This window comes from Scomber japonicus, chromosome 16, assembly GCF_027409825.1.
Source record: "Scomber japonicus isolate fScoJap1 chromosome 16, fScoJap1.pri, whole genome shotgun sequence".
Lineage (NCBI taxonomy): Eukaryota > Metazoa > Chordata > Actinopteri > Scombriformes > Scombridae > Scomber > Scomber japonicus.
The window spans coordinates 21,899,604-21,924,501 of NC_070593.1; the positions used below are offsets into that span (position 1 = coordinate 21,899,604).

The window sequence follows — 24,898 nt, forward strand, 5'->3', positions numbered from 1 at the left end:
AAAAAAATACTGTAGGACTGATATGATGATAAAAGTGCAGCCTCTGAGATGCTGCACAAAGCGCAATGCCATTACACACAGCCGTTCACTGGTTATTGAATCAGCTGATGACACCGGGCTGCTACAGTATAACCACACACACCTCTACACTCATCTGACTGGTCGCTTATAACTCCATATTCTTCCTTTTTATGAATGACACGTCGGGTTAGCAGCTCATCAGCCAACTTTCTTTTCAACAAAAGTAACTCATGTGTTATGCTTGAAACACATCCTTGACATATGCGCTGTTAAAATAGCAAAAATCGATTTTGACACGTCCCAAAGGTACTTGTTGCCAGAGAGCGAAGAGATCTGTAGTTCTGTTGCTATGTTTTACTCCACACTTATTACTGACATACACTGACTTAACTACACCGTAAGGTTTCCCTTTAAACCAATCTGGAGAATTTTATAACATACTGAAGAAATACTGTAGTATCCCAAATCAAAAACTACATTACTGAAGAATGAAAGTGAACAACTGAAACAGGGCTTCATTTGTTTCTGTTAATGATTGAGAAAGTTAGATGAAATTTGCTCATGTAGTTTTTTTAAATTATCTTTCCAAATTAGATTTTATAGGGCCTGGTTGTCGTTTTTGTTGTTCAAGATATTCTCCCCAAACTGATTTTGATCAATGGATTCCTTAATATCTGTTATTTTATGATTATGATGCTTTTTTCTTGACTTATTTTCTGTTTGCATTCTCTCAGCGTTTCAGCATAATCTTGCCGCAGGTCTGTGTTTTGTTACTGACAGTTGGTTGGACTGACGTATTGTTTTTTTCTTTCATTGATTTTTCATCATTCATTCATCATTTTTACAGTCCTTGCAATAGCACTCTTGCTTTTTCAGTGTCTGTTTAAAAGTTCAGCTGTTCTTAGTGAGACCTGATTTAATGGCACATACCAGTGAATTCAAGTAATTACATTTTTAAATCTTACTTCACCATCAGGAGTCCAATTATATGGCTTATTCATTTTATGTCATTTACAAGGCTCAGGTTCTGTTATTTTCTTATGTGCAGTTGGTTTTATACATACATTTATCTGGCAATGATCTCATAATAAGGTCTGTGGTCTGACAGTGAATACACTGATGAGAGAGGGGTCCAGGTCAGTGATGGCGTAGTCGACTACACTAGTCCCAAGAGCTGAAGTCCCCCAAGAATCCTCAAGAATCCTGTTTAACCATGCCATTAAATATATAAGGGCTGACAAATATTCAATAGCTCTTTCCCCATTTTCTTCACATCATAGTCTCGATTGTGTCTGTGGATGGTGATGGGGGCAAGGTGTAGAGAGGGCTTATCAAAGATGTGGCTATTACCAGCAGGATCCACTGTCATGCTCACATCCTGTTCAGGCCACACATATGTACAGATCATTATCACATTTTGCAATATTTTGTTTGACTTAAGCTGGATGTGTGGTCTTTCTTTTTAAATTATTTTTAGATGAGATGATAAGTCCTCTTTATACCACACAATAACCCCACCTGAATCTTTACTGAGGCATATGTATGTATATCTGTTTGAGGGATGGTAGCAATATCTGTCTATAGTTTGAAGGACAATGGGTGTCTGTGTTGTCTCGTCACCATGTTTCTCATAACACAACAGTACCTTAACTTTTAATGATAGATATGAATTCTGTGCTTTTCCGTCCAAAAGCCGAGAAGTACAGACCCTGAATCTTCCATGAACTAACAGATACAGATTTCATTAACAATTAATTACAAAAATGAAATGTCGGTTCTCGAGGTCTGGCACCATTGCCTGCATGAATTATAGTGAGTGAGGTTCTGCAGGTTTGGGCTCCAGTACCATGCTATGGTAGGCTGGGTTCTCATTGGCTAGGCTCTGGTAGGCTTCACTCTGGTCAGGGTGCTCTGGCAGGCTAGGCAGATAGAAGTCTCTTCTCCCTTGGCCAGTATGGTGTGTGCTGGCGTGGGTCTGGAGCTTTTTTGTTGGCTGTTGACCTTTTCAGGTCCACAGCAAACATCTAGACATGATCCCAGACCAGGTGGACATGGTCATATAGGTGTTTATATGTCAGAGTGGGGTGATGGCAATGTTAACAATGTTTAGTGTTGAACACTCTGAAGTGATCACTGTGTTTATGTTGTGGATCAGGTTCCAGGGGAAGTCAGTCTATGGCAGCAGCGAAGAGATGGTGATGAAACTCCCTGTGTGCTTTTTCTGAGCCACCTCGATGATGGCCTCTGACACCATCTCCGCCTTATGGCATGGGTCATTAGTTCCTCTGTGGATGATGATATTGTCAGTGTTTCCCAGGTGGTCATGACAGAGGAGTTGGAGGGCTTTGTCAGGATGAGGGCACAAAAATTTCCCCACACTCTGACAAGGGCAAAGTTTTCCGTGTTCCAGAAATTTGCCATTGGAGTCAACAGGGATTGCAGTTTTAGGGTGGTGCTGACGAAGTGGTCCCTATTCCTGTTTGGCTCTACTCTGGCTGGGCAAGGGGCTGTGTGTAAGGCTGGAGGGGTAGTGTTATCTTTTGGAGGGTTGGGTTGTCTGGCCTGTGGTGCTGCCTGGCTGCTGGGACCAATCTGTGGAGGACTGTGGAGACCTGGTTGTGGTTTTGCCTGCCTGCCTTGGACAGTCTGTGAGTCTGTGTCTCTAATCTCACTTTGAGGGTGCTGCTCTGTTGCTTCCATCCTATGCAGCTTCTCCTCCAGATTGATAAGAAATGTGTCTCTCTGCTCTATCTCCTTTCTCACCTGGCATAGTTCATGTCTAAAAGTTTCATAAACTATATGAAGCACACTCATACTTTCTCTCAACTGTCTAACAGCAGCATTAGTTTCTTCTTTATAAAAGTTTCATTCAATCTTTTAGCTGTGAAATTGTTTCAGTTTGTTCTTTTTGAATTCTATTATTGCCACTTGTAGGAGGGAGAGACACTTCTAAAAAGAACTGCACTAACACTTGTGTCCTGGGTGTGTGACGGCTGTTAATGCAGGCATATGGAGAAGTGCTGGAGGCTGTGTGGACATGGGATGCTGGAGCAGTAGTGCCGGGAGCTGAAGGCTAGGAGGGTGAATCTGCTGAATCATAGCTGCAGGCTGGGTGTTTAAGTTTGATGGAACTGTGAGTGCTGTTATTAAAGGCTTTTTTCCCCAAGCAAGAGCCTTCCGTCTGCTTTTTCATACTCTTCCAGTGTTGTCTGAGACCCTAAACAATCACTGTGCCTGTGTTGTAGAAATTGATGTTGAATTTTGATACGGTATCTGTGCATAGCTGTTGAACGCATCTGTTGCCAGTCATTGTAGGGTTATTATATTGCTCACAGAGAGTGGAATACCAAGCTTTTGGGTGCTCCGTAAAGAATAGGTCTGTGATTACTGCTCTGTCACCTCTGAGCAGATTGCTTTTGTATTTCTTCTTCCCTGCCTCATTGGTCATGTCCTCTGGGTAGTGGATCAGCAGACTATCAAGACTCCATCCATCTGGTTGTAGTTGGTTTGGGTCAATTTTGTCCAACTGAGAAGAAATATTGCTATGCTTTCCATTTTCTTTACATTCATAGCTGTTGTACATGAAGTCCAATTTTTCTTTAAATAGAATTGTTCCCACCTCTCAGGAATGTTCTGTTGTTAATCCTTATTATTCTTATTTCTGTAATACTGATCTTGTTTCTTGTCACATTCCCCCTTCCTTTAATAGTTTTGGTTTATCCTGGTCTAGTATCCAAGTCTTCATGGCCGTTGGAAGCTGACAGTTGATAGTTTTGTTTGTTGATTTTAGTTTAATGCAATTAAATTATTTACAGCAGTAGGAGTCCATGTTTCTCTCTGTTTGTACACACACAGCATTCAAAGTTGTTGGCAAACACCAGCAAATCTTACATAGCATACCTTTGTATTACATCATTTCTCGCTGCAAGGATTGTATTGTATGTCTTGTTTCTGTTGCTTTTAGTGCTATGATGATTGATTATGTTAAAACATTGCCTTTTGTAAGGTCATTTTATTGGCATTTCTACCTCCATTGGACAGTCAATAGTGAAGAAGCAGACAGGAGACAAGTGGAGAGAAATTAGTTTACATGAAACAAAAGTCCCCAGCTGGAAAGGGACCAGTGACATTGTAGTTACGTGACATGATCTAACCATTTGCAAAAATGTGCCTTTTAACCGTAAGCCTACTTGTAGCTTCAGTTTTCTCAGAGCTCTCCTGTTTGTTACACTTACTGTAACATGGGCAACAACAGTTCAACGCAAAAAGCAATCATAACACTAGGGGACACAAAGACTACAATTACTCATTTTTCATAGCTGCCGGCAGCTGAACAGTTCTCACTATGTCAGTTATTATAATACTCCGTTAAATATGCATTTAATATCCTTAATCCTTATTTAGGATTATTTTATTTTTGTCAGCTGTTCTACTGTGTTCTGGTGGTAAAGACAAATATGCAGTACTTCCATTCACACCTTCATCTCCAGAACAACTGATAGTAACAATATAATTACATACTGAAAACCTCAGGCTGTCGACTTATGTGGATTCCTTAAAATGTTTACACTTGTTGTAATGTACCTCCTACATTTATAATGCCTGGTGAGTCATAATGGAGCAATATTTTACTTGTATCTATCACAAGGAAGTATTTCCCTGCTGTATTTAAAGAACATCTAGTATTCAGTCAGAGTAGTATTGGAGTGATATCTTGTTGCTTGTTGTGTTGTTATGATTCAACTGGCCCTGTAAGTGTGTGTTGGGCAGTAAATGGAAGCATAATGAAGTAAGTAATGACATTTTTTAACAAAATCTGACATAAGGATGGCAGAAACTAGGAAAATAAAGCCTGAATTTATCCTTTGATGAGTTTTCCAATTATGTATTTGTGTGTCGGGTTTGGAAGCGGACTCTCTTGAAAGACATGAGACAGAAGCTACTGAGAAATGCTTAACAATGCACTCTCCACAAGAGTTGATCGCCCTTACTCTTTTAACGTACTGTATTTGCTTAAGAGGCAATTTAATGGCTCATTGAGGTGAGGACTAATTCTTTAAGTTATTCAAGCTAAAAGCATTTAAAGTAACAATAACATTTATGGAAAACAGTGTTGCCCAACTTCCAATTTTAAATGCAATTAATTCCTTAATAAGCAAAATTTAAAGCAGCAAAAAACCCATACTGTGTCAACACAAAACACTTCTCACTGTTGAAGCATTAAATTGGTAGGAAGAACAGTATTGATTAAAGCAACATGTAAAATAACATTTGACACTAGAGTGTGACAGTATTATTCATTAGAAATCCTGACTAAACACAAACTAAAACAAAACGGATAATATGTATCATTTATGTCACTGTCTCCTTATTTTATGGTTATTTAATGTAGGCCAAAGTGTACAAATAATATAACAAATTATAAAAACACATTTCATTGTATTATTAAAAATATATGACACAAGATACAATAAAATGAGTGACTAAGTCCTTGTCTTTTACCCTTGTTACATTCTACTCAGCAGTATGGTGGAGTTCATTTGTGGGCAATTTAAAGAAATTTAAAGTAGTAATAAACAGAGCAGATCACATCATCTTTCACTGGAGGTCTCTCATGGTTTACTGGTGTAATTACTGCAGCAATTACTTGTGTTTATCAAAAACAACAACAATAAAGACCCTATACATTTTGTACAAAAACAGGCCTTTAAGTATCTATAGAACAAATTCATATATCACCTTATACTGAGCAAGAGTAATTCAATCCCTTGACAGATTCCGAGAGACTTCAGATATTGTTAAACCACTTTTTCCTTTTAGTCATTATTATTAGGATAGTTTTTCTTTTTATTATAGTACAAATTATTTTTGGTGCGTTTGTGTGTGATTTCTTATGCTTTATTTAATGTTGTATCAAATGTTACGCTGTAAGTATCATATGGATATCATGTCATTATCATCAGATAGGTAAATGTTGAAATGAGTGTAGCTGTTGGGTGTTGCATTTTATTGTCATTATTTAACTGTGAGTTGTGTGTAAGTAGTATTGATTTGTGTTGTGACTACTGCATGTGTATTTTTTTATATGGACCCTTGTACAGCAGGTATTGGGGGATCACTTGGATGAAACGTTTTATATCAACTAAATCGATGTGTGCAGGATTGGACACAATAATAAGAACACTTACAGTACATCTTATTGCAATTCAATACAAGAACTTATAATAACCTTATACTGCTCTGCTTTTTGTTTTTTCTTTGTTGAGCCTTTGTCAGCCTTTGCATTCAGCAGAGAATGCACATTAGCTATTATCTCGAGCTGTTGATGCTGATTAATCTACTATCAGGCTCTAAAAAACAAAGGCACACAATGCAGCTTTAGATAGGGAGATGGGGATTATGGTCTCCATTGCAACCGACATCAAATGCCACATTTGGCGTCTTTAAGGTCGGGAAAAGGTGTTGTGAAATGTTATTCTGCTTTATAGAGCCACTTAATCAGAGTGGAACCCAGAAAATGTACTTCAGTAACATATCACATGTGAAAATACTCACTCGTATTCGCTGCACTTCCAAGAAAACAGCTCTTTGGAAGGACTTCTCCCAGATAGCCAGGTCAGTGGCCAGCTCTACCCTGAAGGTATGGCTCTGGCCGTGGCCGACCAGAATACTGAAGCACAGAGAGTCATTGTCCTGCTGCTCAGGTGAATGCTCCAGCCCTAAGTAGAGCCTTGCCTGGAGCCAGCAGTCCTCGGCCATCCACAGCTGTAACACAACATTTTAAGTATTACATCTTGGGAAATAGGTTTTGCTGTCTCTTCATTTTTAGTGCTTCACTTAGTGAGTGAAATATAGAGTACATTTCTTAATTCTCCATTTATATGAAAGTCTATCCCATTTGGTTTGTGGATGAGGATTATCACCTCAGGCCAAGAAAGCCTTGTTTAGTAGGCTCACAGCAACACGGCTCTATCTGCTACAAAAGGCAGCCATCTATATTGAGTTGAAAACTGCAGTGATAAAAATTCTAACAGCCCTCATGCACATCACGGCACCCTGCTCTTAACATACCTTGTGAACCTTGAAAAGAACCTCATAGAGGTTATATGTTGTTTCAGCTTGTCCCCAGTCAGCGGCACTGATCTGAGAAATAAACATCAAGGTGAGACGAAGAGCAAGCAGCGAGCATCAAAACAAGCTCTTTTTTTTGCACTTGTTAGCAGCACATCCTTATCCAAATACTGAATGCAAATGAATGTTACACAGGAAGTTTAGTGAATACCTGGATAACTGCCAGTGCCTGAACAAAATGGATTAACCATTTTGTTACATCCCAGTAGTGTAACAAGTAGCCTATACATGGTGTACAGTCTCAGAGTAACACAACAAACAGGGCATGTACAGGATAATAGCTCAAGGACAGACACATTAATTTTCGTTTTACTTTAGAGAGACTTCTTCCAGGTTTTGTTTCAGAAGTGAGAAACCCTCAATCATAAATCACTTTTAAATATGCTCTAATGTTAATTACTAAGAAGCCAGCCCTGGAGCATAATCCTAGTCAAGTTTCTTTTGTCAGGGATGGTGAAACTGTGTAATAACGTTGTTAATTTAAAGGCTCTTTTTTTTTTAGCTGCCTTTAACAAGCACTGCTACAATCATAGACCATCATAGATAAAAGATCACCAGCTTGACCATAAAGTTCAAGAGACATCTGGACATCTCACAACAGGAAAAGCACAGGTTTAAATAATAAAATGAATGATGCCTGAATTGTGCATGCTGGCTCACTGTCACGTCTAACTGGGAGATAGAATAGATATACAGAGCTATTGTTCATTTTTAGTATTGAATTGATACTGCTGGGGCTTATGACGTGAGTCCGTGGGCGAGCTGAGTGACTGCAGATAGTTCAGACATCATGGCTGTAAAAACAGCAGGACAGAGGAGGGAATGAGATTACAGCTAAAAAAGCAGAACAATGTCATTAGAAGATGACAATGGCAGACACAATGGAAACGATGGATATGAAAGAAGCCAAGTTACAATTACATACATGTACAAGTACACACTTTAGAGGAAGCTATAGTTCTTTTCTGTGCTAACAACCGCTGTTGATGAAATCATCGTTCATCTTTGCTGAAATACTGAAGGTTTAACTTCAAGTGTGAGTGCTGTAGTAGAAACTCATTGTAGAACATAGATGGTAAACCTCAGGAACACGTTTCACATTTTTGGAAATACCAATAAAACACATCTTAGAGCTGCACATGTAAATGAAACAAGCAATTGCTCTAACTGTATGACCCATATTCACTGTTTCTGTATGCATGTAAACATGGCCAGTCTTTATAGTAACAAAACCTGGAAGTACATTTTTCTTTTGTACTTGATTAACCTGTCAATAATTTTCTTGATTAGTAATTTGTTCTATGAAATGTCATTAAAAAAAAGTTCATCCCCATTTTCCAAAGTCAACAATACAACTTGAAATGTCTTGTTTTGTCTCAAACAACAGTCCACAACCCAAAGATTTTCAGTTTACTATCATAGAAGACTAAAGAAGCAAGAAAAAGTTCACAGTTATGAAGCTGGAATCAGAGAAATTTGATATAAAAAAGACAAAAAATGATCACTTAATCATCAAAATAGTTAATTGATTAATTGACTAATCTTTGTGGCTCTAGTAGAAACTTTACAGTAACATTTAAATAGTAAAAATCTGAACATGATAAACCTTGCTCTACCTTAAAGTCTCAGAAGGTTCAAATAAAAGATAAACCTGTGATAGAAGCTTACAGCATAAGCAGCAAGCACACACACACTAACTTCTTAACTGAGACCAACAAGAGGCAACTCAGTCATTTTTGTTTACCGAGGTGTGTGTCATTAAGCCACATGCATCAATTCTGGTGAATACACAAGTCTTCTCTACCTAAGGGATATTGGCTTCTGCCATATTTCAACAAAAGCCGGAGGAAAGGTCTGGCATTTCACAACCCACCAGCTGCATAATGCCTTCAGTTTGTTGAATCGTGACTCCAGTCACTCTGCAATAAATCCATTATGTTTAATGCTATCTGTTAATAGTATGGCCGATGACTTCTGTCACTAACACTTCGTCAAACTGATTTGTTGGTCCCAAGTGACTGGTCTATATCAGGTAAGGAATACTTTTTATGTCTGCAATTGTTCTGTATTCAGGTAAAGTTTACTGCCTCCCTTATCTACTGCCAGGCTGAAGTTTTTTTTTTTTTATCTTTTTTTGCTAAACCACAGCTAAAGGCACAAAAAGGTATTTTTCATTTAACCCTAAAGGAGACACCACTGATATTTCCTGCAGCATTTAGGGATCTTTCTCTAACCATATTTGGTTAATTAAGGCAGTTCCCCTTATGTTAGACCTTTGTGGAAGGTTGATGATGGTTTAGAAAAGACAGTATTTATAAAAGCAGATTACATCCTTTGTGAATATGCATGTTACTTTATCTTTTGAATACGGGTTTGAGAACTTATTAACAGAACGTTGTTAACTGAGGGAAAATGCAGTTACTGTACTGACAAATCTCCAACAGTAACAGTTCTCTCTGTGCTGTAGTCATGCCCCTACTAGAATGAAAGACAGCCCACTGCCTCCACAAACCCAGTTTGAGAGTCTGTTCTTAAACAAGACCAGACTCTTGTCCTTGCCAAGACAACAAACTACTGGAGTGACCATCTGTAATCTTACACACAGCAGTGATGTGGGAATTGTCATTCAGACAACCGTAAAATACGCTACACAAGAGGAGCTCATCTATGACCCACTACTAGAGACTCTAGCAGACTGCAGGAGACAGAACTCAGGATGCAATGCACTAGTTTCCAGCAGACACACAACTGATGCTCACCTACGTTAAGGGCATTATCCTGGCTTGATGAAGCAATTTTATCTTCTCTAAAGAGGCTGATGTCAATGGGAATGGGTGGCAGAAAACAACCAAAAAAACCACAAAAAACAGCCGATCATGGAGCCCTAGTGTGTGCAAATTGTTAACATTAATGTGGAGAGACGCTGTGAGCTCCATCTTACGCTATCAATTTATTCTGCCTGGGCTAAGAGTCTACTTAGGGGGTGGCTCTTAAAGCCTGAATCATGGTGACATAGTGAGTCTGAAAAATATACAGTATACCTATCATTTTCATCATCATTGTGTAATTCCCTGATTTGACAGGTAGGGAGGGCAAAGAAGATTATGAACAGGAAGGCACATTAAACCATTCAGATAGTGAAGTCCTCCAAATATTAAAGTTTATAAAGTCTAAATGAGAAGAGAGGGTTGGTGACATAAGTCTTCCAACTAGGGACATCAACTAGGTATCCATTAACAATGAAGGAGGATGAACTAAAAGTCAAGCTGGCCAGGGTAGATAAACAAGCTCTGACTGCTGGACAGCTCTCACAAACAAAAGCTACAACGTAACTTTTCTTATAAATTAACCAGGTAGTTACCGGTTAATGGGTGAATTAAAAGCAAAATTAACCGAAACTGACATCCCAACCTCCAACAGTAGAGAAGGCAGGCCTTCCCTAAAAGGCAGACTGAACAAGTCATTATGTGCACACCCCACCCTGGCACTGCAAATCAGTGTGTCCACAGAGTGAATGTGACTGACCTGCAAAAACACTTGCAAAACAGAGAAGATAAAAGAGGCCCATTTTGGTCTGTAGTGTTTTTTTATACTAATGGGAAAATAGAGCTTATGTCATATCACAGACAAACAGAACAAAAGGCTACAGTACATCCTTTGTTTACTACTCCTTGTAGTCAGGCAGGAACATATTGAGCTGAAACTGGAACTGTATTACATACCATCAAATTGCTAGTGTTCTGATTTATCTCAGATGTAGATTGGAAACCTTTAAAAAATATGCAATAAATTCTAATTTTCAATACACATTTCATCTGTTGGATCAATGTTTATTATAGAATAAATATATTGTAGGTAACATACTGTTTCTCAGAAGTCTCCTGACAAAACTAAACCTTAAAAGAATTTCAGTGTCAGTTGAGATGTTATTGTGCTAAACCTGCAGGCTTTTCCACACCTGGCACAGAAACAAGGCATCAGAAGCTATAATCCAAAAATATAAGTACTGGCACAAGTTAATTTAGCTCATTAAAAGAACAAATGAAATGTATTCTACATGTGTTATATCCATTTTATGAAGACGATAATATCCTTGAGGGCATTAATTACTGTAAGGATGCATGCTTTGATGATGCCAATAAGCTGCATCTTTCACCTGCTGTATTGTATCAGTATTGTCATGGTGGGGAATACCATTTTTAATTTCAACAAGGGAAGAATGCATGTGTTTGATTATAGCTACAGTTACAATGTAAGGTAAATCTATATCAGATTTTCAGTCTAATCAAACCTTGAAGCAGCTAACTGAAGCAGCTAATTTGCTGATTGTTACACCTTCAACCAGATGACAGTAAAATCCCCAAATTTAGTGCTAGCTGAAATAATTATTGCAGCTTTGAGGCCCAACATTGCAGAAGATTCATCCTTGATTTCATACTTTAACCTCAGACATGGTGAAAGTCAAATCTGGCTTGAGCACATCCTAACTGTAAAAAAAAAATGTATCTTTAGTACATCTCTTGTTTCACTAACACCTAACAGTTAGACATAAATACAACAGATACAAATACATCACCAGCTACTGCATGCTTGTATTCGCTTATTCAATTATAACTGAAGCATACAGTATTTTAGAGATGCTGCCAACTCCTTTCAAAAACACAAACCATGCAGCACAGTGTGGCACAATTGCAGATCAGTGAGCAAAAACACATTCAAAAAGCCGTTGAACAAATTCTTATGCTGAGCAGAATCCAGGGTAATCATCATGCACCTGTTTTTTGGGTGTGACAGCCATCAGATTTTGGACAAAATCATTTCATATTGTTTGTTTCAAAGATAAAGATCTCACTCAGACTTGTGCCACAACACTAAACTCACTCTGTTTCACTGACCCCAAATCATACAGGACAAATGTAAAAAGAAAATGATCAAATATTAATTACCGGGGGACTTCTGAAGATATAAAAATATGGTCCTCTCAGTGCCAGAAACTTGAATGCTGAAGTTCGACCAGCAGCGTTGCCCTCAGTGCTTTCACTTGCCCAGCCCATGTGAACAATCTGCAGATGAAGAGGATGAGATTTACACTATTTTACCATTTAAAATTGTGAGAATAATACACAATAGAAATCTGTACTTAAAAAAGTGCACTGTCAGAGAAAATGCATTAAACAAGAGCTGCAGTGAAGCAGTTTCCAAAAGATACACTTAAAAGATACCCCACTGTAGTGGTGCTGCAGTCTCAGCTGCAATGCAACAATTTAGCTTTGATCTACCCTAGATTGACTTGGGAAGTTTCTCTACTTTCCTCTAAGCAGCATATCTATGCTGTATGTACTATACTGCTTCATCTGCTACATTCACTCCTACATCTTGTGATTAACAATATATCAATGGCTGCATGCTTGTCTTGATTTCTTTCTGAAAATACCATCTCACCTAGAGTATGAATGAGGTTTTACTCAAACTGATTAAAAGCATGACACAACTATGGTTGTCTCAATGAAGAATGCCAAAGAAGTGTTTCATTGGCATGAATAACTATTTATTTTGTTATAACCATATAGCCCAGGGCTGCTACAGCAGCTGCAGTTGTATGCTGATGACGCAATTCTGTACACCTATTTACCATTTCCTACAGAGGAGTTGGAAGCTAGCTTGTTAAGACATCTCCCTGGTAAGCTATTTGAAAACTACTTCTAAACCAGCATATGTCCATCATAGTTCCTGATGGGGAAAATGTTATCAAGAGTGTACAGCCATGCTAGTTGCCCTGTAAGGCTGTACTTCAGCACAGCTGTGTTTTGAGCTAATATACTAACATCAGCATGCTAACATGCTCACAATGACAACACTACCATGTTTATGTTTCTCAGGTATAATGTTGATCATGTCCACCATATTAGTTTAGAATGTTAGCATGCTAACATTTACACTAAATACACTAAATACAAAGTACAGTTGAGGCTGTTTGGAATGTTCTGGTATCTGATCATAAACCAAAGTAGGCTATTGGACAAAATACATTTTGGCATGATGATACCGCTAGATAAAAAGACAGTGGATCACCAAATAGCATCAGTATTCATTGTCTGGACACCATGAATATCTGTATCATATTAAATGTCAAATTTCGATCCATGCCATAGTGAGACATTACACCACTAATTTTAAATGATATAGTGAGAATCTAGGGTACTTCTCTATAACTATCTGCAGTGATATCAGACTATTGTGTTCGTAGCAATTATGCAACTTGTAAGGAAAATTACACATACTACATGTATAATAAATTGTGAATATGTATATTGCACATCTGAATACAGTTACTGCATGTGTAATCATGTTAATTTCCACTTGGATCATTGGATCAATCAGAATTGAAGTTAATGGAGTGACAAAAGATATCTTGGTCTTTGGAAATGTGAGCAGAGAATTTGCTCACTGTTTAGAAAAGTTAAAATGGTGTATCAGAGGGTGGCAAGATTGCCACAGTACCTTAGATTTGAACAAAACCAGATAAGGGTGTTTACTTGAAGAAGCAGCCTTGACAAGAGGGAAGAGTTCCAATGTATGAGGGTGTGAACATTTTTTATCTATGTGCACACCAGAAACTAACCTTGTTCTGTGTACCATGCGCTGAGCATTAATAAAGTGTGACAATACTGCAGGAGATTTTTGTCTTGTTCCTCTTTGTCAGAGTGGAATTGCATAACTGCCACACAAATCTACTTTCAAAAAAATATATTGGTAAAATATACTGGTATGTTGAGTTAGGTCAGAGTTGCCATACCTGATCATCCGAAGAGCAGTACTTATTGACTATCTTTATCTATGAGAGAAATAAAAAGAAAACAATCAGTCAAATACTCAATTACAAAAATCATTACAAAACATACACTGATGCATAAAACGACTGTGAATGAGATTGTTGAGATAGTAATAACACACACAACATCACACCAAATGTAAAACATTGCTGCTCCTGGACCAAGTCTGCAGGTAAGTCTAAGAAGCATAACAGATACAGATAGAAGAATGTTTAATGTTCTGTCAAATTTTTTGAACCTTAACGCAGGTCGAGTGAGAAGTGTGGAGGCCGCAGAGAGGCAGAAAGTGTGGATGGACTCACATGAAATCAAACATTTATTCACTCATAATAATGTGTGAGAGGAACTGAAGTGACTCTACAGTTGACACGTAGCTCTGAATTCTGCCATATTTCTCTTTTGGTCGTCCCCTTGGCAATGCGCTTCCATGAATTTGGGGGCAGAGTTTATGAAGAAGCATGAAAGGACGGGTGTATTTCTTTGAGACTTTAGTTCAAATATCAACAATCTTTCTCAAGAATCTACCTTTAATTAGCTATGTATCTCAATTAGGTAGCTACAGCTGATCAAATCTGTCAGTAGCAGTTGTAATGTCAGCTGGCAAAATCAATGATTGCTGGCTAGAATTTAGAAGTCTGCTTTCATCTGCCACTGTCTGAAATCAGTGATCCATTGTTTTAAAATATATTCAGGCAGCAGGATGTTCCAAAACTGTTAAACTTTTAGTTAGAAACCTGTAAAAGTCTGTGAAACTACTACTTTTTTAAAACCACTTCTAATGTATGTCTTGAAAGTAAAACAGAGGTATGATACACCCACCAAAGAGAAGAAAGCATAAGCTGTTACAAAGCTGTTAAACAACTTGTACAACTTTCTCTGGAACGAATAATTGCTCAGCTAGAAAAAAAGTGTACGTACCATTGTAAAACATTTTGATACTGAGTGTATCAGCATATCAGAATGGCGGTTCCTCCTAACTTATTACAATTTAGTTACAAATAGAAACATTGAATCACCTGAATTCCTTGTCTTATTATTATGCGCTAACGACCAGTACTATTCTTTTTGCTTATGCCTTTTCAAAAGAACATCAAACAACCCAAGTAGCATCACATAATCATTCATCATGTCAGATGACAGTCATCCAGATGAAACCCACATGAGGGACCCCTAGGGTGTCACAGAGTCTATTTAAAGATTGTAGGTCATTAAAACAAAAGTTCCGCTCTCTTAAAGCAGGCACACAATTACATCCTGATTGGCCATTTAGCAATCACACTCCACGTCCGTAATTACGTGATGCAAGCATGAATTAATCACACTTTTTAAAAAAGGCAGCTGTGCAATCGACGAGCATGGGTGTGTCTGCATCCTTACCAAAAATGCATCACATCATCAGTGTGATAATCAAAGTGAAATAGGAGGAAATGAGAGAGAGAGAAGTGCACATGTCGAATGACTACTTAGCAGTCATTAATTAGGTATGAGAGAGCCTCTTTTTGTCAGCAGAGGAGGAGAGGTGCCACTGAGCTACTCAATGAGTGCTTGTCAGGAAGGGCCTATTAAAACCATGCTACACTGTAGTCTGTGTAGCCCCGAAAAAAATTTGATGAAAAATACTTGCAACCACTGTGGGCAAAACATCTTTAAAACATGTTTAATTGTGTTTCCTATTAAATTGGTGCTATCAAATAAATCACAAGTTGGTAAAAGGGGGAAAAAATGGGCTACATTTTTTATTGATTGATACATTTTAAATCTGCCCCTTTAGATTACTTAAAATAACAATTGTAAACAATCATGTAAGGAATCATACGCAAAAATGCTGATGTTGAGCTAGGCAGTGACCTAGTTATGTAATACTACTTAAATTATGCCCTTTTAAGTTACTGGATTTTCTCACATTTTTAAATTATCCCATATATGCAAAAATTACAGTTTCTCTCTTCACATTCATTTTAAATGAACACTCATGGGGATGAGCCTCTAATATTTAGACATGGACTTACATTCTCCAGTGTCAAGTCATTGATATTTGTAGATATTGCTTGGAGCCAGTCTGTGCTTTCTGCTGCAGTGCAAAATTGAAGAATATTGGTGCTGGCTCCATCCAAGGCAAAGACTTCAAAACAGTTGGACCTGGAGGAACATAGAGGTCAAAATTAGACAGAAGTCCTGAAGAAGATTTGAAAGCATATCACACAAAGCGATATGTGTGCTTGTCAAGTTACTTAAGACTAGAACCACAAAGGACTCCCTCTATACCTATAACCGCTAACAGGTAAAATTTACCTGTGCAGGTAGCTACCGCATTTCTGCTACTAAAAATATACCATTCAAAGACATTGTTTTCACAAAGTGTACAGTCAAGACATTAGTTTGTTTGATCATCAACTGCAATTTGGGTCTCGTATGGTTCCCACGTATTATTTTGCACAGCCATCAGTATTGTTGGGTCTGGACTTTACTGTGGGGATGTGGGGCCTTAAGGCCATAGTGAACCAATACACATGGCTTTCCCTTTGTCTGCTGAAAGACAAGCTGCGGATTAGCAGGGGAGATCAAGGCCTGATTTGAGTGACATGTGCCCCCCCTCTTCGAAGACAGGGGGCGAGCAGTGCCCCTTACCCCAGCCCACTGGTCTGACGTAGAGTCAGGCTGAATTCAAAATCCCGGAATTCTCTTCCCTGATTGGCTGTGAGGCATCTGTCGTCACTTCCAGCCGCTGATGTCACCTGATCCGATAAAAGTCAGCTGCGCACACTAAACAATGCCGTTCATCGTTCATTCTGCTGGAGAGACGTTCGTTGCTCCGCTAAGCAGGAGTTTGTTGTCATAGTGATATGCTGAACAGTTTGTGCTAGCCTGCCAGGGTTTGTGTACTGTGCTTTGCAGAGGAATAAGTGGCCCTGCCGTGTGGAAAGCCCGGATAAAGGTGTCACAGGCCCCACCGTGGTTTGCGAATATCTGTGGGCAGACCAGTAACTGTATTTCCTTTACAATCACGTCTCTACCTGTGTTAGCAAGTTAGCTTGCTTGTGGGTTAAGAACATCTTGAGCGAGAGAAACAACAGCTTGCTAAGCTTGCCACTTTCTTTCTCCCTCTTACTAACCACACACACACACACACACACACACACACGTACACATATTCACATCCCACACCACTAAGGTGTTGGTGAGGCAAGATAAGATAAAAGCTAAGCTACATCCTAGCCTTGTTCATTTGCCACGAGTTGAGTTTTGACCACGAGTGGGCGCCCTCGTGCCATTTTGCCCAGCAGAAACGGTTCCCCGTATCTGCATCCTGTTCTTGTCTGACGAGACGTGAGTCCGTCACCTTGAACCCCCACACTCCTGAACCAGACGGGAGGCGGGGGGTGCGGGGGTGCTGGTCCTCTGAAATGGAAAATGAAATGGAATGGAAGTAACTTAGAACTGCATTCTAGCAAAAGGCCACCAAGGGGCGACCGTTTTGGTGTCAAAAGGACTTCCGTCTCTATACAAGTCAATGGAGAATTCAACTTCTCACTTGATTTCTAACATCAGTAAATGTTTTCAAAATGTGTTTATGGTCTCAATCGCTAGTTTAAAGCCTTCTTCGATGCAGTATGATGTTCATTTGGGACATTTTGGCCTCCCTGATTTTATATTTGATGATGGCAGGGTATGCATTAGGGCGTGGCTACGTCGTGATTGAAAGGTTGTCAATGTCCTCGAGATCCAGCCCTCGCAACCTATCTGAATCTCCCCGCTCCGCCCATGGCCCCGCCCCATGCCCATATAAGTAGAATCCGTGTTTTTATTTTTCCCAGCATGCACCTGGAATTTTCAAGATGGCGCTGCCCAGATTCCAAGCAGCAGTCCACAAACCAATGGGTGACGTCATGGATGTTACGTCCATTTCTTTTATACAGTCTATGCCCTGAACACCCCACTCACAACACACACCCCATTCTGTCCCTGTGCCCACCCACATAGACACACACCCCTCCTCTCTCCTACACATCTGTTGTTGTTTGTCTATTAGTTACAGTGGTTGTACAATTTATAACTATTCATTGATAACCCATGACCGATAACCCATGTTAATTTAATTAACTAAAGTAACCTGAATACTTAAAATGGACAATAACAAGTCATAATAATAACAATAAACAACCACCGCACTTAGGGGTGATTTAATGATAAAGCGCACAATTTCACCTAATCAATTATTAAGTTAGGCATTTCAACAGTGTGTGAATAAGAGAAAATCTTATTCACCATAATGTTTTTTTTTTTCATTTATAACATCATAACACAAATGTAGATTTATCTTTCGGTTCCATTCATGAAAACAGAGTAAGGCTACGGGTTAAATTGCCTAAAAACAAAAAACACTTTCAACAACAAAAAATGAATGAATAATCAATTAAATAAAAATGTGTTTAACACATAGTGAAAGTTCATGAGGAGGTTAAATCGTCTTCATTTGAACATATCTGAGTATATGTGTGCCTCAAACACTCTTTGAGGAGACATTCAGAAGCTTGACTGTACATTTTCCACAGACAGCTTTCCTGCATTTCAAACACTTGGCAAAAACTTTTTCTTTTTTTTTGCAGGTTATTCTCCTCTGCTCTTTTTTTATAATTTAATTATGACTTGATGTAGTTGTCAGATCACACAAATTGTGTTGCCTAGCAACTTAGAATGTTTCAGTTTGAAGTACACAAAAGTAAATGCTTTTTATATTGGGGTAAATTTTACAGGTATAATGCCCGTGTTTTTAATCTGGATTAATGTTCACTGTTTATAACAATAGGTGATGCTACAAGTAATGTACAGTTGAAAAGGAGATTGTAATAGTAAAATGGTAAGCCTTGTATTACACATGGTAGAGCTTCTTTCATAAACTTGATGGGTTAGTGACACATAATTATAAATGAATACCATTGCAACAGATGGTCTGTCATGAGTCCTGACATGAAATAAGAGTTATTGTGTACTTGGCATCATGTTTTAGAGTGTCTTGAGGTTAAGTGCACTACTTTACTGATGCAATTACATTTCTCAACTGATGGGGTGTTGATGAGGTCATCTGAGAAAGATCACACTCATCTGTAAAATTTGATACTTTTTGACATTTAATTTCAGTGCATTTGCATGCTGCTGAGACATTTAGCCTCACCGACAGTTGTCAAGAAGAAGCACTAAATAAGGATGAGCTTTCATGTAGCACCTAACTGGAGAATCGGCAACATTAGGAGAAAAGTTTCAAGGGCTGGGAGAAATTTCAAATAAGAGGTAGTGCACATGAGAAGCGGGGAGATGTTGAGGTACGTGAGGTGAAGTCTAATAGACACAGGGAAACAATAGAAAGCATCTAAGACAGCTTCAAAACCAAACTGTTCTCCCCCACTCACACAAGCAGCAGTTCCTCAAGGTTAGATGTTACAAAGTCAGCATTCCTAACAAATCCTCTGGTGAACATGAATTTCTACTGTATCTGCAATAGGCTTGTTAAAATCTTATGTTCCGCTGCCTGTGTACTGACCCGGTGGCTCTCTAGGGGTGATTTCCAGTTGACTTAAATGTTGTTTTTCTGATTTAACAAGAGTCAAATTCTTTCTGCATCAGCGTGTCTGACAAAAATTAACTTTCTTCTGTGATTTGTACAACTGTAAAGCATCTGTAATGGATGTTGAGTTTTTTTGTTTTTTTTTAACGTTTTGTCTTGCAAAGCAGAATATCTTGACAGTGTAATATGCACAACTCTCAGCTAGTGCTGCATGCAGAGATAAAGTGAGCAGCTGATGAAATGACGTTCGACACTACAGAATCTGCAGTGCATCATTTAGAACCCTTTCAGTTAATGCAAAACCTTTGAGACCATGCAGTAATGGGGGAAAAGCAAGCGAGTGCAATGAATGAAGAGCTCCAAACGCAGAGATGAATCAAAGGAACGGGCAGCTGGCGGATCAATGTCATGAAAACACAACCCCAGTCAGAGGGAGCTGCTAAAGCCCTTCCACCTTCAGTGAACAGGACAGAAATCCTCACTGAGAGATAGGATCTAGGGAGAGTGTGATTCTTTCATACATCTGCACCGTTCCCAACGGCCCAAATTATTGTGCCTTGCCCGCTGACTAGGCAGTAATAAATCCACTGAGACAGAGCGGAGACATATTACCCAATCAACATGCAGGATGATACATGAAGAAAATATGAGGCAAAGTGTTTTTGAGAGGAATCCAGCTGTTATATTTAGTGTGAATGGCAACAAGAGAGAAAATGTGCCATGTCTAATGATTAGTGAGGCGGGGAAAAAGGCAAGCTTTGGGGCTTTTCGTTTTCAGCATAATTAATGCGAGAAACGTGTTTGCTTTTGGTTTCCTACCAGGAAATGCACACTGTAGATGAAAGTTTAACTCTGAACCGATGACACTGATCAAAACCAATAGTACACTGCTGAAATAGAAGCGTAGAAGTAGATCATGGTAGTGTAATATCATATATTTTTTATAAAGTAATTTGTATATAACTGATGGCTAATACTGTATGCAAATTACTGCACAGTTTTAAATTAAACAACAGCCAGTGAGACAGCATGTTAGGCAAAGCTCTCTTAATTTGCAAGTTTTCATTCCTTTTAAATGTATCCGTTTTGACAGCTTTAACAAAAGGCTAAGAATATCTCACTGTCAGGCCGAGGAGCTAGTTTAACACCTTGCAAAGAAAGGAAACAACGTCTGCTCTCCTTTCTTCACTGTCAGCTATACATATGGCCTTATTTCAGCCGACTTTTTTTCTTTTCTTCTTTTAACCATGAATACAAGAACAATTCCCCAATTCCCCACCAGAAGAGGGGTTAAATTGGGTACTTGGAAGAAAAACTTTGAAGAAAAACTGTTTGTCATCCTAATTAGGAGCACATGTTTCAGCAAAAATCACAGGAACATTGGATAACCTTTCACACAACAAAAACAACACGCTTCACCTCAGTCCACCTCACTATTAGAGTCAACAACAGCTTCTGATCAACACTGATGGCAGCTCCTTAGGCTTTACCCTGCAACTGAAAGTGATAATGGTCAACTCCAAAACCATTCAGCCTGGAATCATTTCTCGGTGTAGAGGTGGCTTAGTGACACAAAGTCTAGCATGTTTTGTTGGATAATTTAAGTCTGGTAGGACCCAGCTGGTTAATGTGCCTGGGCAACTCTCTGGCTTTATTGACCAAGGATAAAAAAGCTGTGCAGAAATCACACTGTCTGACAGTAACATTATACTGATGTGTACTGAAGAATTGTGGCATGTACAAAGGCAGAAAGAAATGCCAGACACAAACCCGCTCTGGCCTGACCTAATCCAGACCCCACGTAAACTAATACAGCATTACTTGCTTGTTTCAATGGTTCAGATTTTGTTTAAACTGTCACAACATTTTAAAGGCAACTCTTTTCTAACACTGACTTCAGATAATGATATGAAATTCAACCATCAGGTTAGCCCTTCTTTGTATTTGTAATTGCAAATAGTTGGCTCAACATATCAAATATGTATTTTTATGAAATGAGCTGCAAGTAATGAAGATGAGAAATCTGTCTTCAGTTTTTACTTTACTGTTTTCTTATGAAATAATTTAACTGGAAAATTAGAAAATACTACTGCCTACAAATCTAGAACCACAAAACTGAAGGCAGTAAATACATATATGAATAGATCATAAATTATACTGTTAGTTATTAATTGCGTGTTATAATATTATAGTTATAATGTGTGTATTGTTATAATTCATAGTAATGTACTACCATAGTTACAAGTATACTTGTTGGTCTCAAGGCTCCATATGTATTTCTGGGGTATACAACTCTTATTTCTAATGCAAATTTTAAAAAATAAATAAGGAAACTAGGTTTCATTACATTTGCATCTTTGCTGATTAAGAAACAGAATGTAAATCAGTTTTGTGATTAATGGTACGAATATGCACTTTGTACCATTTATGTCAACACATGTAGTATTTGCACAGCTGAAGAGGTTTATTTCCACACTGTTATAGTTAAGTGTTGCTTATATTTGCATCCTGATCAGAGCTCAGAGAGGAAGCAATTATTGTTAGGGCTACTTAACAGCATTTGTAAATGTAAAATATATTATATTATATTATATTCATTTCATTCGTATTTTCATTTGAAAAGGTATGCTGCATTTATTGTAACAACCTTGTATTCAACAAAATTAAAAATTAAAATGAATTGTCACTCAGGGTATGAAGACATCACCCTGTTACAGTTTGTAGCCATGTTCTAGTTATTAATGTGACATTTCTGTATTTGTTAATGAGAAAAAATAAGTTTCTTTAAAAATAGAAAAATTATCATATGATCAACCTAAAGTAGCAAACACCAAGTCTGATAATGTCTTGTGGAGATAATTATATCAAGAAAAGTCACATCTGTTTAAACCTGTTAGCATCCATATTGATTGGTTCTGTATTTGTGCATTCTGATATGTCACCAGTGTTTTGTAGAGTAAACTATGATATTGACTTGCTCTCTGCCTCCAGGGATCTTTCTTGGCTGAACTCTGCTATTCCTGCATTTCCTAATTAGGTTTAGTCTGAATAAGCTCAGCATCTCCTCAATACATTTATTCAATATTTCACCTGCACTTAACAGTCATTGAACTTGTGATTTGGTCACACATCTTATAGAATTTGTTTTGCACTGGCATAGCTTTTTTTTCAAAATGAAGTAAAGAGTGTATCTACTTCTGTACAGAAACTCCACACTGAGGTATCTGAACATTCCTCAGTCAGTGATGCAAGCTGTGCTACAGGCAAAATGGGCTGATACTAGCCTGCTACTCTATTACTGTAACTATATGAACTTATGTTACCTCATGGAAGAATATTTCACTTCAGGTGTTTTCTTGTGATATCTGTTTTATTGCAATTTTATACATTTAAATGTATTTATAACATTGTAGAATTGGGCTCTTGTTCATTTGTTTTAATTGATCAGTGTTATCATATAATTGAATTAATAATTGGCTTAAAAGAAAGAACGTGTTTTTGTTTTAATGGTATTACTCAGTATACTTATTCATCAATATATAGTGGGGAGAACAAGTATTTGATACACTGCCGATTTTGCAGGTTTTCCCACTTACAAAGTATGTAGAAGTCTGTCATTTTTATCATAGGTACTCTTCAACTGTGAGTGATGGAATCTAAAACAAAAATCCAGAAAATCACATTGTATGATTTTTAAGTAATTAATTTGCATTGTATTGCATGACATTAGTATTTGATACATCAGAAAAACAGAACTTAATATTTGGTACAGAAACCTTTGTTTGCAAATACAGAGATCAGACGCTTGCTGTAGTTCTTGGCCAGGTTTTCTCACACTGCAGCAGGGATTTTGGCCCACTCCTCTATACAGATCTTCTCCAGATCCTTCAGGTTTCGGGGCTGTCGCTGGGCAATACGGACTTTCAGCTCCCTCCAAAGATTTTCTATTGGGTTCAGGTCTGTTTCGGGTCGTTGTCATGCTGGAAGACCCAGCCACGACCCATCTTCAATGCTCTTACTGAGGGAAGGAGGTTGTTGGCCAAGATCTGGCGATCCATGGCCCCATCCATCCTCTCCTCAATACGGTGCAGTCGTCCTGTCCCCTTTGCAGAAAAGCATCCCCAAAGAATGATGTTTCCACCTCCATGCTTCACGGTTGGGATGGTGTTCTTGGGGTTGTACTCATCCTTCTTCTTCCTCCAAACACAGCGAGTGGAGTTTAGACCAAAAATCTCTATTTTTGTCTCATCAGACAACATGACCTTCTCCCATTCCTCCTCTGGATCATCCAGACGGTCATTGGCAAACTTCAGACGGGCCTGGACATGCGCTGGCTTGAGCAGGAGGACCTTGCATGCACTGCAGGATTTTAATCCATGACGGCGTAGTGTGTTACTAATGGTTTTCTTTGAGACTGTGGTCCCAGCTCTCTTCAGGCCATTGACCAGGTCCTGCCGTGTAGTTCTGGGCTGATCCCTCACCTTCCTCATGATCATTGATGCCTCACGAGGTGAGATCTTGCATGGAGCCCCAGACCGAAGGAGATTGATCGTCATCTTGAACTTCTTCCATTTTCTAATAATTGCGGCAACAGCTGTTGCCTTATCACCAAGCTGCTTGCCATTGTCCTGTAGCCCATCCCAACTTTATGCAGGTCTACAATTTTATCCCTGATGTCCTTACACAGCTCTCTGGTCTTGGCCATTGTGGAGAGGTTGGAGTCTGTTTGATTGAGTGTGTGGACAGGTGTCTTTTATACAGGTAACATGTTCAAACAGGTGCAGTTAATACAGGTAATGAGTGGAGAACAAGAGGACTTCTTAAAGAAAAACTAACAGGTCTGTGAGAGCCAGAATCTTACTGGTTGGTAGGTGATCAAATACTTATGTCATGCAATAAAATGCAAATTAATTATTTAAAAATCATACAATGTGATTTTCTGGATTTTTGTTTTAAATTCCATCTCTCACAGTTGAAGAGTACCTAAGATAAAAATGACAGACTTCTACATGCTTTGTAAGTGGGAAAACCTGCAAAATCAGTATGTCAGTATCAAATACTTGTTCTCCCCACTGTATATTTATGTGTTTTTAATGTATTTAAAGTTCATGTGGTTCTTAAATGACCAAGAAATAATAGTTGCTGCACATTGCTGCATTGTTATTTTTAACTTGGTAAAAAAAACAAAACCGACTAAAGGACATTTGGTGGAATATTTAAACAATACAACAGGCTATAGCAACAGAAATAACCATAAAGTACATCTCCTGAAACAGTCAAAATTGAACAAAGTTGAACATATTACAGAGTCATTGTATTCAATAGTAATGTTCTGTATTGTACAGGTGCC

At 38.4% G+C, this 24,898-nt stretch overlaps 1 protein-coding gene across 1 annotated transcript in view; it reads right to left on the reverse strand.

Annotated features, from left to right (window-relative positions):
• sntg2 (syntrophin, gamma 2) overlaps positions 1-24,898 on the reverse strand; it is a 77,203-nt gene that overhangs the window by 12,220 nt on the left and 40,085 nt on the right. Inside the window, exons 10-14 of the mRNA XM_053335883.1 lie at positions 15,995-16,124; positions 13,949-13,987; positions 12,099-12,215; positions 7,093-7,164; positions 6,577-6,786 (exon numbers count right to left, since the gene is read on the reverse strand). Of these exons, the coding sequence (XP_053191858.1) occupies positions 6,577-6,786; positions 7,093-7,164; positions 12,099-12,215; positions 13,949-13,987; positions 15,995-16,124 (568 nt within the window). The remainder of the gene's footprint in view (positions 1-6,576; positions 6,787-7,092; positions 7,165-12,098; positions 12,216-13,948; positions 13,988-15,994; positions 16,125-24,898) is intronic.